General features: G+C 37.2%; 1 protein-coding gene across 1 annotated transcript in view; it reads left to right on the plus strand.

Moving 5' to 3' along the window:
- The first annotated feature begins 3738 nt into the window (after positions 1 to 3738).
- LOC140172614 (hyalin-like) overlaps positions 3739 to 18793 on the plus strand; it is a 76795-nt gene continuing 61740 nt past the window's right edge. The window contains exons 1-2 of the mRNA XM_072195751.1: positions 3739 to 3808; positions 17080 to 17229. Coding sequence (XP_072051852.1) covers positions 3739 to 3808; positions 17080 to 17229 — 220 coding nt within the window. The remainder of the gene's footprint in view (positions 3809 to 17079; positions 17230 to 18793) is intronic.

Raw genomic sequence — 18793 nt, forward strand, 5'->3', positions numbered from 1 at the left:
ATCATAATGTTAACATTGACATAGTAGCTATCTACTGCTGATGTAGGTGTTGATGAAGTAGCCAACATATCATAATGTTAACAATGACATAGTAGCTATCTACTGCTGATGTAGGTGTTGATGAAGTAGCTAACATATCATAATGTTAACATTGACATAGTAGCTATCTACTGCTGATGTAGGTGTTGATGAAGTAGCCAACATATCATAATGTTAACATTGACATATATAGTACGTATAGCTATCTACTGCTGATGTAGGTGTTGATTAAGTAGCTAACATATCATAATGTTAACAATGACATAGTAGCTATCTACTGCTGATATAGGTATTGATGAAGTAGCAAACATTTCATAATGTTAAAATGACATAAACTATCTACTGCTGATGTAGGTGTTGATGAAGTAGCTTTTATATATCATAATGTTAACATTGACATAGTAGCTATCTACTGCTGATATAGGCGTTGAAGAAGTAGCAAACATTTCATAATGTTAAAATGACATAAACTATCTACTGCTGATGTAGGTGTTGATGAAGTAGCTTTTATATATCATAATGTTAACATTGACATAGTAGCTATCTACTGCTGATGTAGATGTTAATGAAGTAGCCAACATATCATATTGTTATCAATGGCATAGTAGCTATCTACTGCTGATGTAGGTGCTGATGCAGTAGCCAACATATCATAATGTTAACATTGACATAGTAGCTATCTACTGCTGATGTAGGTGCTGATGCAGTAGCCAGCATATCATAATGTTAACATTGACATAGTAGCTATCTACTGCTGATGTAGGTGTTGATGAAGTAGCCAACGTATCATAATGTTAACAATGACATAGTAGCTATCTACTGCTGATATAGCTGTTCATGAAGTAGCCAACATATCATAATGTTAACAATGACATAGTAGCTATCTACTGCTGATGTAGGTGTTGATGAAGTAGCCAACATATCATAATGTTAACAATGACATAGTAGCTATCTATTGCTGATGTAGGTGTTGATGAAGTAGCCAACATATCATAATGTTAACATTGACATAGTAGCTATCTACTGCTGATGTAGGTGTTGATGCAGTAGCCAGCATATCATAATGTTAACATTGACATAGTAGCTACATACTGCTGATATAAGGGGAGACAGTGCTTAGCACTGCCGAGGAGCTTAATATAGGTGTTGATGAAGTAGCTAACATATCATAACGTTAACATTGACATAGTAGCTATCTACTGCTGATGTAGGTGTTGATGCAGTAGCCAGCATATCATAATGTTAACATTGACATAGTAGCTACATACTGCTGATATAAGGGGAGACAGTGCTTAGCACTGCCGAGGAGCTTAATATAGGTGTTGATGAAGTAGCTAACATATCATAATGTTAACATTGACATAGTAGCTATCTACTGCTGATATAGGTGTTGATGAAGTAGCCAACATATCATAATGTTAACATTGACATAGTAGCTATATACTGCTGATATAGGTGTTGATGAAGTAGCAAACATATCATAATGTTAACATTGACATAGTAGTTTTCTACTGCTGATGTAGGTGTTGATGCAGTAGCCAGCATATCATAATGTTAACATTGACATAGTACCTATCTACTGCTGATACTGGTGTTGATGAAGTAGCTAACATGTCATAATGTTAACAATGACATAGTAGCTATCTACTGCTGATACTGGTGTTGATGAAGTAGCTTAAGTGAGCTATCTTAGTTTCAATGAGGGACGACATTATTTCAAAATTGCTCCGTTGACCTTATATTTTGAGGTGTAAGTTAGATATGTGTAGGCCTACATATTAACATGCCAAAAATTTTTTGTTGATCGCCAAAAATCAATTTTGCATTATGTTTAGCGACAGTCCGTAGTACAAATTTAAATAATTTTCTTAAATTTGCAATATTTGCAATAATTGGCATCATCCATTTGCATATTATTTTACGTAATAAAGTTCAATATTAACAATAATAATAATAGAAAACGACAGGTTGATTAAGAAAATCCCCCCTAAAGTCAAAAAGATGCACATGAAAAGACAATTTCATCCTATGAGCATTTAATGATTACCTATAATTACCCATAATTATAATTATAAATATAATTATAATTATGAATATAATTATAATTATAATTATAATTATAATTACGTAAATGTTTAATTCACATACAATTGAGTAAATTAAACATTTACGTAATTATAATTATAATTATAATTGATACCATGGTTTCATGAATTTGTCCAAATTTAAGGCACTATATATCAGTGAGTCGATAAATCAAAAAATCTAAAAGATTTGAGACCGAAATCGACTTAACAAGGACAAAATATCATATTTTGGTCAATTTTGGAGACTCTGTTAGTAGTATGGACATTTGTAGCTACACGCGTCTGCATGGAGTTTCATATATCAAATACCCTGCCATTTTGTCCCTTTTGCCAAACGGGAAGAAAATGTCAGTATTTGAAAATTGAAATTTTTACAACGGGCTGTCTCTAAATTAGAGACATTGTTTTCATATGAAAAAATACCTAATGACAATTTTGTTGACTTGTCTTTCACCATAGCGATTTTTATGTTTTTACACCGGGATGTTTGTGTATTTTTCCATTTTGTATTTTTAAAACTTTTTTATGTTAAGACGATTGAATTGGTAGTATTTGCGTTTTTACAGCCAGATAAATTGGTATAGATATTAACCGCTTTGTTACGATGTCAAATGCCAGGTTGTAACAGGTTTCAGATGAACCGACCAGGCCATGCAACGTATTGTCTGCAATCAAACACCGCGAAGTTTTGACTTAGAAGTCGTTGTTACTATCACTATTTTGCTTATGTGTGCATGAATCCGAAATGCCACAGGGTAAAGCTGCCGTGTGGACATGCTTATATGCAATAAAGCTTCCTATGAATGCTTCCATTTTTATTATTGTTTTATGTTTTTTCTTATTATCAATTTCCTAATATAGACATATAGACCCCATTTTGTACAGCGATAAAATAAATTTCTAAACACCGTTTTATTTACATTATCCCCCATACATTCTATTTACTTTACATATTATATCCATTAATGTAGTAACTAACCCCTGCTATTAAATCCACACTTCGGCGCTCTCCGAGCCCTTAAGTTTTCTTCTTTATTTTTGTCAATAAAAGAAAATGTTTTAAGGGCATTTCTCTGATTTATCAATCATTTTACACGATATTATTTTTGGTCCTGGGCGGATCTCTAAAAGACCCTTTTTTAAAAGCATAGGTCGATCTAAGCATATGTCGATCTATGAGGATAAAAGAACCAAAAAGTTCTAGACTGAACCTTTATGTCTTAAAGTGCAGTGTATTTAGTATTTTTGCGCTGTATAAAGAAATACCTAATGTTTACTCAAGGCAGCTATTGGTTCTATTTTTTTCACGTAGACAACTATTTTTTTGTTATTTTTTTAACCCTCTGTTACGGTGTAAAGCCATAAATTCATCAAGCATTGTACAAACAAAAGTACTATAACGCTCCACCCACAGCAGGTTGTCAATATCGGTTAATTTGCCGAAAAGGCCGAAAATTAGGAGCTATTTTTTGGGACATAATTTTCTGTCATACGGACGATGGCGTGGATTTAATACAAGTTTACAGTTGTTGTTATCATATAATGTATTAGAAAGCTGTGCAAAGTGGCCATTTAACGACAAGATACGGGTTGGTGCAATTTATTATCAATCATGGATTTGACCTGGTTGTATGTGGTGCTGATTATTGTTATGACAACGAGTGGTTCATTAGCTCAGCAAGGTAGGTTCATCTTTTGAATCCTCGATCAATAATTTATAAGTGTAGGCCTACCCTCGTTGCCGTCATGGTTGCATATTAGGGATATAGGGATAAGAGTGTAGGGTTAGCATTAAGTTACATGTTTATCGTTTTAGCCTCTACAGCTATAGAGTGCAGTGCAAACGGAAGTGGGGGATCCAGATGGAGGTGCTGCAGCCTCCTTCAATTCTGCAAAAAACATGTCAAATATTCAACCCAAAGTTCAGCTTGTAGGACACCCCCGGTATTTTGACAATTTTTCTCATTTTTGATGCGCAGTTGATGTATACGTGATAAAGCTATTATACATTTAGAAGTTCCCAAAACGCAAGTCCTCATTAAGAAATGTTGGTATATCCAAAAACCAATCGATCATCTCTCTTATTTAGAACATAGACCGATTCATTATGCACCACAGGTGAGCAGGTTTTTGTTGCTACCTTTTATCATCTTCACTGGAAATACAGCCATTTATGAAATTAGAAAAAAAAATCTTGTTTTTCAGGCGATTTTCAACCAAAAAGCCAAGAAAGACCCTTGATTTTGACTGTTCGCAGCTCCAAAAGTCCCTATTTTACTTGTTCGCAGCTCCAAAAGACCCCCTTTTACCGGTGCGCCGTCAGCTCCCAAAGACCCACCACCTCAAAATTCCGGGGGAGCATACCCACCAAATTTGTTTGATGTGTCCCCCGGGCTAAGAGGATGCTGCAGCCTCTGTCAATTCTGCAAAAACATGATGTCCAAGTTTGGCTTGTCATCTCGTACACTCCCGGTAATTTCAAGCGGACCGTGAGAGAAAACACCACGTTACATGACTTTATATAGGAGGGGGGTGTAGGGGTTTGAATTTCGACTGGAATAGCCCAATAAATGCTTAATCAGCAAATTTGTGAGGTGTCGTCTGCAGCGGGGTCTGCAGTTGACATCCGTGTGAAGAGGGTTAACCGCGCTAAAACTGTTATAGTCCTTGTGCGTTGAACGTGGTACAATTTGGCTACTTGCCTTTATTACGGTTCGTTGCAATTGAACAAATTTCTTTTATAAAATGGAACAATTGTTAAAATTCTGTTCATAATAGTGTGAATTTGACAATGACCTTGATGCATGTACAATCTCATACATACACAAGACAACGTGTTACTAAAACTAATACTAGACCTTAGGCCAAATTATTATCTGATCTGATAATACTAATTTTATTATCTAAGTGTAATTTTAAAAGGACTTACTATCATGAGATGCTTGTGTCTATAATAGGCACTAGTATGTAAGCCTGTATGGTCCGATTTCTCGACGCTTGGATAGTGATCAGGCTTACTAAGCCTGCATGCTAGCCCAACCAATGTGGATCCATTTTATTGCTATCTCTTTCTAAATGATGTACGATGTGAAATTATAAGCACTGGTATATAGGACTAATTGATCTCAAGTTAAGCCCGATGGCTTAAGAAGCCTGACCACCGTGAGTGCTGTACTAGTATCCCTGTATCCATGCTCCTTTTACTATACACTATTTGTTGGATTTGGAAAGTGGGTGTGTAATCGTTATCGTTATCTATAGTATAAATTTCTAATGACCCCCCCCCCCCCCCCCCACCCCGTATATTAACCCACACCCTATTCGGAAGAAAATTACAGCCTCCTTAAAATACCGCGAATGCACCTTTTTCCCAAATCTGATATCTATTATTCATGGATGATTGGACAACAAAAGTTTCCTATCTACTCCATAGGTCTAGTCGTCCGTATAATGACAACCATGACAACTAGAATGTGTTTGGTACGAAAATATAGAAACCGACTACTATAAGAATTATATGGCAAGTACACATTTAACAATGTAATACCGACCCCGCCTCAAAAATTTCACTTGAGGACAAGCAAAGAAATTTGCCTTTTCACTGGTATGCATGTCACTAACATAATATGCAATCAATATGATCAAAGGCTTTTCAAAATGCAACAGCCGGCAGCCCGAATTGATTTTGGCAACCGTAACAATCTTACAACTTACAAAATGGGGTTGGGACGCAACTCTTCGATCTTCAAATACATTTTCTCACTCAAAGACCTTTTTTATTTAGTTTATGAGAGCAAACCAACCGAGTAACCGATTTCACTGTCACCAAATACCACTGGCTCTAGACCCCCCCCCCCCCAGCTTTACCATATAAACTTGAGTGAGACACCCCTCCCTGATGTTTTACTTTAGAGGGATACCCCTCCCCATTGCTACTCTGCGGGGTTTGCAAATAACTGGACCGACACCCTCCATTAATTCAACCACTCCTAAATCTTCCATTCTTCCGCTCTTCTCCAGTGTCCCTCTGTGGCTCAATTGGCTAGAGCGCCGTGTTAGTAATACGCCAACACGGGTCGCCGGTTCGAATCCGTTGTTTTTTAATGTTCATGTGCGCTGGCTGCTCTAGGTAAAGATTAAAATTTGTTCACTCCTAAAACAGTGGAAACCCCTATTTCAAGGTATCGGGTATTCACTCTTTTAGCTTTGGCATGTTTGGTGGAGTGATTCTCAGCTCTTTCGGAGATATAATTAAAACACCTGTTGGATCTTTATTTGTTTGCACTTATTCACTCTTGGACAAAAAGGTTCCAACTGGCATGACTGAGTAGAACTTAAAAAGGTTCTTAAGCTGTCCTGTATGTAAAACCTGATCTGCAAATAAAGAACCATTTTAGACAGTCCAAGAAAAAGGTTTATATAAAGGCCAAAAAGAACCATTTTTATAGGGTTCTTAACTTTTGCTAGAATCCATGGCATGCCTAGAATTTTAGCTGGCTGTCCTGTACATGTATGTAGAACCCCAAGAACTTAATAGTGTTGAATAGGGAAAAAAGAAGATAATTTGATAGCATTCAAATCGAATATTCACAATATGTACCAAGGTTGCAAATTAACTCGGCAAATTAAGTAACAACAACATAATGTCATCAAAGATCGTTATCAATTTCAAAACTTGCTGATAGCAGTGGTAACCAGCCCGGGTGACAGCACTTTCAAGTCTGCTTACCGAACAACAATATTTCTAGATAGATTTATTATTATCTTTATTATTATCTTCTATTACCCTTGCACGTGGTGACAGATATGCTAGAAAACATTTTTGTTCACGGCAGTGAACATTTCCCCCACTTGAACCCATATCTCATATGCACAGTTTATCCCTTACATACACTGTGTCTTGAATAACTATTGTAGCCCATCAACCTGTGATTATGAGGCTAGGAAATAATTCCTAATGCCTCATACCCAGGTTTGCATCCCTTTATCTAATCCGGCCCCACATGAGAAGGACTTTTTAGCACATCTTATCTTGTATTGAGACAATGGCAGCCAGGACTATTTTTTTGCCTTTTTTCTAAGCATGTTTACTATTGGATTGAGCCATCACATGATTATAATAGGCTTTACTGATTGGTGGGTAAGGTCAATGCTATTGTTTATTTTGTGATAAGGCTGAGCATATTACTGCATATATGAAAAATACACTGCTATTTTGATACAGGCGATTTACTCAATTCCTTCCAACTGATAAAACTTAATTCCTGTTATCTACCCAGTAATGTTTGCTTATCTTAATTGGATTCCAAATAATTATTGGGCCAAGGTTATTATCTGCATGGTATATTAATTGAATTTCAATAAGCCTATGATAGTGATAATGAGTTTCTTGCTGGATGGAGAGTTATAAGCCAGAGTCAGGATGTAGGAGTCATTATGCCTCAAATCACTAATTCATTGTAAGATCAGTGCAGAGTAGGTTAGATATGAAAATGGAAGAACAAATTTCTATACACCTGATCCGTGAACTGTGTCTTTTTGAAAGACTCTTCTTGTTTTTAATTCTCGCAAAATTTTGAATACCAATAGAGGTAGGCCTGCATAATTTATAGCAAGTATGAATGCCCCCAAACATAAAAAAATCTGTGTGAATGCACAGATTTGGTTTGATTTAATTTGATCTGATTGGATTCGATAGTCAGGGCAAGAACAAAAAAAATGGGTCATTTTGCCGAAAGATACAAAGACCGATACTGACCTACAGTATAGGCGTAAGCAAATAATGCTCTATTTTGTCAATTAAGTACAGTACATTATGCAGTTACTGTCCGTTTTTCCTATTCTGTGCACACACAGCGCTCCAATTGATGATTGACCTCTAGCTCACTTACTGTACTGTAGGTATAGACAATGAACTAGTTAGCGGGCTGGTGGGAAAACCCTTCACCCAATAATAGCCATAGAAGCTCACATGTGAATTATAATGTTCGTCCTTAACATACTACCATTTGAAGTAAAAAATGTCACGGGAAAGCTGTTGTCGAGCTGTTTTCCCGTAGAGAGTCTTCCAAAATTTCATAACAGTCGGACGTGTAATTTCAATGGCAAATTGTGCTCAACAGCTGACTCGCGATAGCTCCAACTTCGAACGAGCACCATCGTGTGATCGGTTTGATCAATTTTCGCCATAGAAGCTGTAAAAAATCTTCAATTCTTTCCCTCTATGGTCATCTAAAAATGATTAAAATGCGATTTTGGGAAGATTGTTGTCGAGGCCTCCCAAATATGAAGTTCTGACTGCCCGATAGGGAGCTAAAAAATGGAAAAACTTTTTCCAAACCGTGTTAAGTCCAAAATCACATGTTTCTCATTTACTTGTGTGATACGATCACAATAACTGTGACAAGTTTAACATGAGTTGTACCATCAACATGACTGGATAACAATAAGCAGACTATTGTTCTCATTTCGGATACAAAGGCCACGCTCAGTATTGTAGTGTGCGTTTGCTTTGTAATGGTGCATCCAACTGAAATTATAATACCTATTTCATCACAGCACATTGAAATATCGCACAGGTAAATCAGAAACATATGTTTATGGATTTAACCAGGGCTATGAGACACATCCCCGATTTAACATAGTTAAAGGTGTTTTCAATGAGGTTTATCTTGGTTTAATGGGGTTTAAGTCCTGCAAAGGTCGTGGTGAATTCTGCTGTAGACATGACTGCATAATGAGACCTACACAATGTACCGTATTCCATTAACCGCTCACGGCGCTTAACAAAGTCATTTTGGGTGGGCGCTTATTTTTTACATTAAGCCGACAATACGCAAAAAGGTACAAAATATTCATCTATCATCATTAGTGTGTTCAGAACATTATTTAGATTTGCATGGGCAGTAAATAAATCTGAATCATGGTCTGAAACATATGACACACTGATGATGATGGATGAATATTTTGTACCTTTGCGTATTGTCGGCTTAAACAATGTAAAAAATAAGCGTTTTTGACATTTTGACTGCCAAAATTTTGGATATTTTAAGGTATTTTTTAAAACGAGGAAAAAATTCAAAAATTTGAGAAAACACCTTCTAGTTTTGTGTCTCTAGAACACAAATACGCAATTTTCGTCAATTTCGATATTTTAAGGTTATTAACTATTTCAAACTGTTGTGATTTGGTAGTTCACAGCATCTTGCAAATGGTAGTGAGCTTTGGCAAAAACTGCATTGCTCATTTCATACCGAGCGTATAGAAGAATTACAAAACCATGGTATACGAACAATCAAAAACTATCCGGTTATTATTAAGAATCCCTTTCTCTTTAGTGTTTTAAGGAGGCTCCTATGATCGCGAAATATTAGTTATTTATTATTAATCTCACAGATACAGGTTAAAGTTTACCTGAGACGAATATAGATTTCTCAGGGTTTAGGCAGATTTGCAGGTTTTCGGTAAGTGAGGTGCTTGGGGGGTGTTTCCATAACCTGACCACCTTTTCTGACTACCTTTTCTGACCACCTTTTCTGACCATCTTTTTTGACATTATTTTGATGTTTGCTTCATTTTTATTATCTTTACACTTTGCACAATAATGTTGTACCATTCTGGATGTTAAGTGATATAAAATTGAAATTATCAAGTTTAATTTGTTTTGTTTTTCACAGGGCAGTTAATTTCTCAGTTTAGAGAGGAGGCAATTGTCATTTCAGGTGATGGGTCAATAATCAATAAAGTAAACACAATTACAACTTCACAAGGTCATATTCAGGATATTTGTCATACATGCCCTGGTATATTAAGGGTGCAGCATGAATGTGATATGGGTTTAATTGTCTATCAGACAGACAAACAGAAAGTCTGTACAGGGAAGTGCTGGGGGTAACACTAGGCTAGCGGCATTTCCCTGTTCTGAAGATTGAAGGGAGCACTCGTTCGAAATATGAAGTCAGGAAAATTGGATGTGTTTATTTATTTGTTTTAAATAATAAGTTTTTATTTGGAAATTGCTTTTACATCAGTGGCACTCATCTATCCGATGGTGCATCCAAGACATTAAATATATATACAAACAAAATTGTATTAACCCTAACACCCAACCCTGCTTTTTGATATCGTAAGTTATAGAAGATACGTTCAAGGAGAGAAGATGAACAATGAAGTCACTTGGCACCCCCGGGATTCGAACCTTAGACCCCCCGCATGCCAAGTACACGATCACGGACCGGTATACCGGTAGCTACACGGGTAACGCTAGCCGCTGCCCCGGGCAGCAATTCCGTGAGCATTTAACACTTAGGGTGACAAGCAAAAGGTACAAATAAATAATCGAAAGTGAGAAAGATATAACAACCATGTACCCTTAAAAATGTTGTTTATCTATTAACAAGTCCCAGAGAAAAGCTTGCAAATTATCACCCAGCACTTATGGTGTAAAAACTGGTCAGAAAAGGTAGTCAGAAAAGGTGGTCAGAAAAGGTGGTCAGGTTATGGAAATTCCCTGCTCGGGGCCCCGCTCGGAGGTGCTCAGTCTTCAGCAGGCCCGTACTACCAGGATTGTTGTTTTTTTGGGGGGGGGGGGCTGATTTTGAAAAAGTGGACTTTTTCACCAAAATTTGGACCTTTTTTGACCAAAAAGGCATAAAACCCCATTTTTTCGCGGGGTGGGGGCGTCCGCTCTCAGCCCCCCCCCCCCAGGCTGGTTCGGCCTGGTCTTCAGCTTCAGCAATTTTACTGTAGTAATTTATAAGAATTAAAAAAAATTAGAAAAAAAGAAAATAATAATAATATCTTATAAATAAATAAAATAAAGAGCTCTGCTGCCCGGGCTCTGCTGCTCTCTGCTACCGTAAGAAAACTCTGCTGCCATAGGCCTACATCCAGATAAAATAAAACGGCTGGAAAAATTCGCTAATTGGGAGACGAGCTGGTTATAGTTGTTGTATACAATTTCAAAAACGAAGTTTTACAGATTTTAGGTTTTTTATTTTGCCAATATTTTCCTTTCCTGCAGTATTGTTACCGTTAATTTTCAGCATGGAACCTCCTACAACTACAACAACTACAGCAAAGTAATTATTGGTATAGTATCAGAATGAATGTGACTGTAAAAGTACAATATAAAATGATGGATAACGCTCATAACGCTTTGTTTTAAACTTTAATGGTTTAAAGCTTACAATTATAATAATATCTCTAGACTCTACATGTAGATAGCGGACATGGCGGACGTAGTACAACAAGTGATATTCTGTTATTCAGATTTCCTTTTACAATAAAGCATACTGCTAGCCGTCCAGTGCGTATTATTTTGCACAAGGTCTAACTAATGCACACACTTGACGTCGCGCACATATGTTCACGCGATGGTTAATCATGCTGTCAAAGGAACCTTGCTTGGAAAAAATTATACCTAGAACATTTTCTCAATTTGAATTTTATCCTCTGTAGGTATGACTGATTGTAACCGTAAAATTTGCGTCAATTCCCGATGTCATGATATAGGTATGAGAGGCAAACCTTCCTTGGTTTTACCTAGTCACGATTATCGCACTTTCAGTTTCCCACGCGTTTGAACGGGAATTGGATTGCATACTTTTTCGATGTCTAGTGAGCAAATTTTTTCAATATTTTGTGAAAATGATGTCAAATTTTCTATTCTGTATTGTTTGGTAATAATGTCTTTTGCCAATAGTATGTTTAAAGTTGTAATTTTGTGTTTTTGATCGCAAAGATCGGATATTTTCGTTCCCGATTCAATTCTGAACCCTTCGCAAGGGTGCCGATTTCGCAGAACTTTGACGATAATTTTGCCTTTTTGGACACTAAAATGCTTTCGATCCTCAATTTTGTTTCAACCGAGTCTTAAATTAGCAAGCACAATACGGTTGGTACCACTTTTATATACATTGATGAAATTTTAAAGATTTTTTTTCAAGTTTCTACCCTTACCAAAGGTCGAGGCCTTATCTAAGCCTCGACTTAGCCTCAGAAAATAAGCCTCATGAATAGCCTCATATCCTTAGCCTCGTCTTAGCCTTACCTTAGCCTCACCTTAGCCTGAAAATTAGCCTAATTATGCAAATTAGATAAGCCTCAAATAATTAGCCTCAAATAATTAGCCTCAAATCATTAGCCTCAAATCATTAGCCTCGCATTATTAGCCTCGTAATATTAGCCTCGTAAATAACTAGCCTCGTCTTAGCCTTACCTTAGCCTCACCTTAGCCTGAAAATTAGCCTAATTATGCAAATTAGATAAGCCTCAAATAATTAGCCTCAAATAATTAGCCTCGTAATATTAGCCTCGTAAATAACTAGCCTCGTCTTAGCCTTATCTTAGCCTCGTCTTAGCCTGAAAATTAGCCTAATTATTTAAATTAGTTAAGCCTCGCAATATTTAGAGGCTAAGCTAAGACAAGGCTAATAATTTGAGGCTATTTTACGAGGCTAAACATTACATGCATGCAGGGACGGTTGGGCTATTTATTGATCCAGCTAGGTGATAAGTGTTACTGATATTTTTGGGGTGTTATGAAGTGGGGGTAGGGTTATTTGGTGAGTTGCATTTGGAGAGTTCCAATATGGTGAGTTGTCAATTGGAAAATCCAACTATGGTGAGTTGTCATTTGGTAAGAGTTCCAATATGGTGCAAGTTGTCACCTTGAGCATACTAGTATTGGAAAGTTTTATTTGTAAAGTTGGGATATGGTGTGCTGTCAATGTTACGGGAGAGTTGTATTTTGAAGTGGGGAGGGGGTAATTTGTAGGGTTGTCACCTTTAGCGTATTGGAAGAGTTTATCTTTATGACACGTACACCATATCCCAATGTCACCAAACAACTCTTTTAATATGCTGAAGGTGACAACTCACCATAAGAACTCTCAAAATGACCATCCCCCACTTAAAAGTACAAACATCCCCATATACCACATGTCCACATCTCAACTTTTACCAAATAGAACTCCCAAGCATATAACTCTTTCAAATCGGGTGTAGGTGAAAACTCACCACACTTGAACTCTCCAGATGACCCTCCCCACTTCAAAGTAGAAACATCTCCAATACATTGACATATATTGCATGCACACCACTTCATCCCATCTTAACATAACACTTCCAATATATGACAACCTATCATATTTCATTATTTGAACTTTCCCAACAACATTAACTCACCATATTTGAACTCTCTAAATAACCCACCCCAATTTAAAGTACAAACATCCCCAAACATCAATTAACATAACACCCTAACAACATCAGTGCAGTAACACGTTTTCACCAGGGTCAGCCAGCATCAAACTGCAGTATACATGTCTGCAGACTACAATACAAGCATGTCTGCTGAATTCGACAACCTCAAAAAGGCCATATTTCCTGATGAAAAAGAAGCAATAAAATACATACTTTGAAACTTACGCAAAGCTGATTTTTCTTCCAGAGACATGGTTGCCATGCTCCCCATGAACTAGGCACCAGTAAAAAAGCCTAAAATACCCTTTAAACTGTTAATTTTTCAAAATTATTGGCAATTCTGAGCAGCATACATTAGTCTGCTCCTGACCTCTGACCTATCATGTGACCATATTTTTGAGGCTAATAATAGCCTCAAAAAAGTTGAGGTTAATTTTAGCCTCAAAATTAAAGCAGGCCAAGACGAGGTTAATTTTTTAGCCTCAAAAACATTTCAGGCTAAGACGAGGTTAATTTCTTAGCCTTGTCACCGATAAGGTTAATTTCTTAGCCTCGATGGCTAAGTTGAGGTTAATTTTTAGCCTCAAAAGATATCGAGGCCAAGTTGAGGCTAAGGTAAGGCTTATTTAGCCTCGACTTATGGTAAGGGTAACCGGCGCAAATCGTTAAGTGTGTATTTCCCATTGACATCCAAAATGGGAAATACGAGTCTGATGGACATAGGAACGGCGTCCATGAGACTCGGCGAGTCTAGTTTTACCCACATTTGCTAGTCAGCCACAGCGCTCGAAATAAGGCGCGTCCTTAGATATTATGTCAGTATCAAGCTGCTTATTAAATATTCATGAAAAGGTCACAATCGGTGGATCGGATTGGTTGAAATCAACGCCACATTTTTGACCTTACACTTACAGGGGTCAGAGATATGCATATTCATGTATGAAAACAGCGATCGCGGATATAGTATCATCACGGGACTGAGAAATGCGACATTTTGATGTTTGTACCGGGAATTTCAGACACGGAGACTCTCGCGGAGATTTCTGCAAATTCGTCCAAAGGTAACCAAAGGGTTGGGGATCGCATTTTAACTATCACTAAATGTTTCGAATTGCGGTCGGCTAAAAAGTAGACAGTTTCGGGACTGTAATTGGTGTAGATGTCACATTTTGAACAGTGAGCGATAAGTGACCAATTTGATGCTCAGCACAAGTGTTTATCTTTACTCAGGGTAGTTCCAGTGGAAAATATGGTTCACATTAATAGGTCAAGCTCCCTGAGTACACGTTCATTTTAGTTTCCCATCATCAAGTTTTCAACCCAGGTTTTCAAGTTTCTACCATCTACATACCGTGATCGCATAACTCTCTCTCTCTCTTGAAATTTCAAAGGCATGGGTCTGGCGTCGGACCCTTGAATATCGGTGAGGACCCTTAAAATTTCAAAGGCAAGGGTCCAGAGGACCCTGGAATTTTCTTCTTATTTCGAGGCCTGGTCAGCCAAATTGTTACTCGAGAACTCTAGCTTCGAATTTGCACACAATAGTTACGCATTCGATGCTAGAGTACTTTGCTATGGTTTTTCGGTCAGACAGCGGTGCAATTCTTTGCACCGGAGGTTATCTTATGAAAGTTATTTTGATGAGATGAAAATAACAAAATTTTTGCTTAAAATACGACTGAAAATGTATCTTCGATCCGCTCACTGTTTTAATTTGCAGTTAGAATACAATCATCAAGTACGCAAGCTTACTTGCAGTGATTACCCGTGTTTGTATGCGCGTTAAAAAAACACGCAAACACGGGTCAATTGTGTGTGACATTGGAACAATTACGCATTTTGCGATCAATTGTGAGATATTAATGACCTCCACTTGCGTTTACCTTTTTACAAATAGCAAAATATGATTGGATGATTGAACTTAAAATCTGTAAAGTGTGCAGAAACTGCAGATCGCGTCCTGTGGGTTGGCATTGTACATGGTAAATCCCCAAATATATAAAAGAGAGATGAGACAAGATACTGTTAGCTACATTATGCCGTAGCTATACGGTCATAAGTTCCCCCTAATACTTTTTAAAATAAGTCAAAAAATATTTTACGAAATATAAAAATGTAAAAAGATATAGTCCTATTTGCTTTACCCCGACAGACCAATTTATAGCGTCATATATCATTGCGTTCAGTCACAATGGTTAATTGTGTAAGAAAAGAGGCCGTTTTAAAAGTTGCACCTGAGTCCATAGCAGTCATCAGGTTTTCTTTAAGAAACACATGAATTGGCCTGGCATACTGTATTGTTTGAGATCTGACTCCTATGGACTCAGATGCCACTTTTAACACTGTTTAAAACGGTCTCTTTTTTTTTACATACTGAACCATTCTGACTGAACGCTATGATTGACGTGTGACACCATAATTTGGTCCATATGTGTCAAACAAATAAGGCTACTTATATCTTTTTACACATTTGCATTTCGTCAAAAAAATTTCGATTTATTTTAAAAAGTATTTAGGGGGGAACTATAAGTTGTGGACCCTATAGAGGGTGTCCCATAAAAAATTACCGGGCGAATGAATTTGGACGTAAGTCGAGAAATAGACATCAGAATCCAAAAATCTAAACATCAGCATGTAGCCCATCTTATTCTGCATCTTATACGAGAATTTTACTGGGATTGGTTGACTGATTGCGAAGAAATGAGGCATTACATAACGTATGCGTCAATTCACTTCATTCCAAGTTTGACAGAAAGATCATTCAACACAATGCACACTAGTGGTTAACTGTCAATGGACTTCATATTTTATTCTGTACAATTCTTTTCGTTCTTTTTAAACAATGTTTCTTGCAAAACATTTAATTAGGTTTTGTTCAAATTTGAAAACCTGCATGATTGAAAATGAAAGTTTGCATGTAAGATGATGCTTGGTCATTTTCATTCTTGGCTCAAATGTTCTTTGGAAAGTTAAAATATAACATATTGCACAACCTAAAGAATTGGAAAGCTTCCAATTGCAGAAATTTAAGTTTTCTCAGACAAACTGTTATTAATCATCAGTGAAAGCATAAATACCATAACACCGTCGGATTATAAAATAGATAATGTGGACTAAATTTAATGAGATATATACAAACTTTAAGAAGCGGTGAGCGAGTATGAAAAAAAGCGCCTGTTGATCAAACTTGGAATGAACTGCATTGATGCGCGCATTATGTAATCGTTAATTTCTTCGCAACCAGTCAACTGAAAATTTTCATATGTTAGGGACCGTTCATTATTTCCACCAGAGGGGGGGCCGGGAGAATACATGGGGGGTCAGATGGTTTTTGTCAGGCAAAATTGAAAGGGGGGGTCAGATGGTTTTGCATCTCAAAAATCCTGAAGCTTCCGGGGGCTTCGCCCCCTGGGCCCCCATCTGGAACATTGCCACATGACCCCTGACCATTAGATTTGCGCTTTGCATGTCGGCCGACACTTTGGTCCGGACTTAAGTCGGGCCTCACCTGTTTTTCACCTGCCACGGTGTGAATTGACATAAATTTGCACCAAAAGTAAGTATGCACAATAAAATAGGCTATGCGCTACATTTTAAAATGTTTGATTCTGATGTCTATTTCTCGACTTACGTTCATTTTTAGTCACTCTGTAATTTTTTATGGGACACCCTGTATCATATCAAAAGTAGCAAGTCCAGAAGAACTGAATTTTTAATTTTCTATACTTTATATTTTGTGTTGTTACAGATACAGAGCTGACATGTCCAGCCGGGTCAACAGGAACTTTTGTATGTGATAGGAATCCTTGTTACACAAGAAGCCGTCTGGGTGAAACCAACTTTGTTTGTGAATGCACTCAGCCATTTTTTATGGGATATACATGTACTGTTCCCAGTGGTAGGTATACATACCGTATTTCCTCGAATAAACGCCCCTGGGGGCATTGCATTTTCCATACGGGGGGGGGGGGTAGACTATGCCATAGTCGAATTTTATTAAAAATATGTTATTATTAGTCATGATGAACCCATTTTGTTGAACTGAAAATTATACTGATGTTTATTAAAATTAAAGTATTCAATAGTAAAATGGTCATAAAGAGTTAAAAATATCAGACGATTAGTGACAATAAAAGTAATTGAATGCAACATTATCTTGCATAATTATAACGGCTCACTTTAATACTGAACAATTCTGATTTTGGAATCTACCAGTTTATTGATAGCGAACCCCGAAAATATGACTATGAACTTTGAATTGTAAGCAGAACTTTACCCCCTGGACTTTGCTCTTTAAAAACACACTGTCAAGCATACTTGTTTATCAGTTCATTAACCACAAGTACGCGCTAGATGTTTGATGCGAGATTAACTTTCGCGTCAACACAAAAGCGCCGCAAATACCACAGACAGTTGTTTACGGTGTAGTTAATGGTAATGGCGCGGGCCCAGACGATTTAAACCATAGCGAGGTATGGGCGACCAATCATAAGGCAGATCCATTTAAAGATGCATTACATCATGGCCAATTTTAGTTAGGCCAGAAATTGGCCTAACTCTCCATAGAGTCCCGTGTTAAAAATCTTAACCCCAAGGCAATGTCAGTAGTCCACTTGGGAAGCTAACAAACAGAGGGAGTAGGGTGACTGATCAGATGTGAAAATCTATCAATTGTGCACACATTAATTAAATCAGAGTTTTAAGCTTAAGGGATGGGTTTATATGTGTGTAAATGGAGGAGAAATGGGAGGATTTTGGCATGTTTGCTGTGATTGTTTGCCTAGCAATATTGATCACAAGTACACAATTGATGGTGCATATCAAGGACCAAACTCTATAGTTTTATATTTGAGCACGATCACTTCTGTAAGGTCATGGGAAATTATGTAAATCGGCTTTTATATTTGATGTTGCATATCGGCTCACGCACTTTTTTTTGTACCCAGTATTTCACAAAGTCCCTGTACTCTGATGACCCTATGACTTTTTGCTGGTATGTTGAGCACTTTAAACAATTAATTATAGTACTTACCTCCTACTTTAGGAACATGAATATGCCTTAATGTATGTCGACCATGTCAACAACCCAGTGTAGTTTTACATGGTTGGAAAAATCTATTTCCTTTCGCTATTTTGCCAATCATAATTCATAAATTGTCCAACTTTTTTGACAAAAAAGAGTTTTGCAACTATTCCGCCAGCAAGGAAACACAAATTTATGTGTATCCAGTGCGTCCTTTACGTTTAAATAGTTCAGTTTATTGTCAAGTTGTGCCTCTATACGCCATATTTACGGAATTGATGATACGGGCTGATACGGAATTTTTGAACCCAAATTTCTTGAAATATACATTACCTTTTTAACTTCTCGCCACGAAATTGGATTCATAAGAAGGTCAAATACAAGCCTTCCATTATGGCTGGTATCATCATCTCGATTGGTGTCTTGTGTTAGTATTATT

This window comes from Amphiura filiformis, chromosome 16 (genome assembly GCF_039555335.1).
Source record: "Amphiura filiformis chromosome 16, Afil_fr2py, whole genome shotgun sequence".
NCBI lineage: Eukaryota > Metazoa > Echinodermata > Ophiuroidea > Amphilepidida > Amphiuridae > Amphiura > Amphiura filiformis.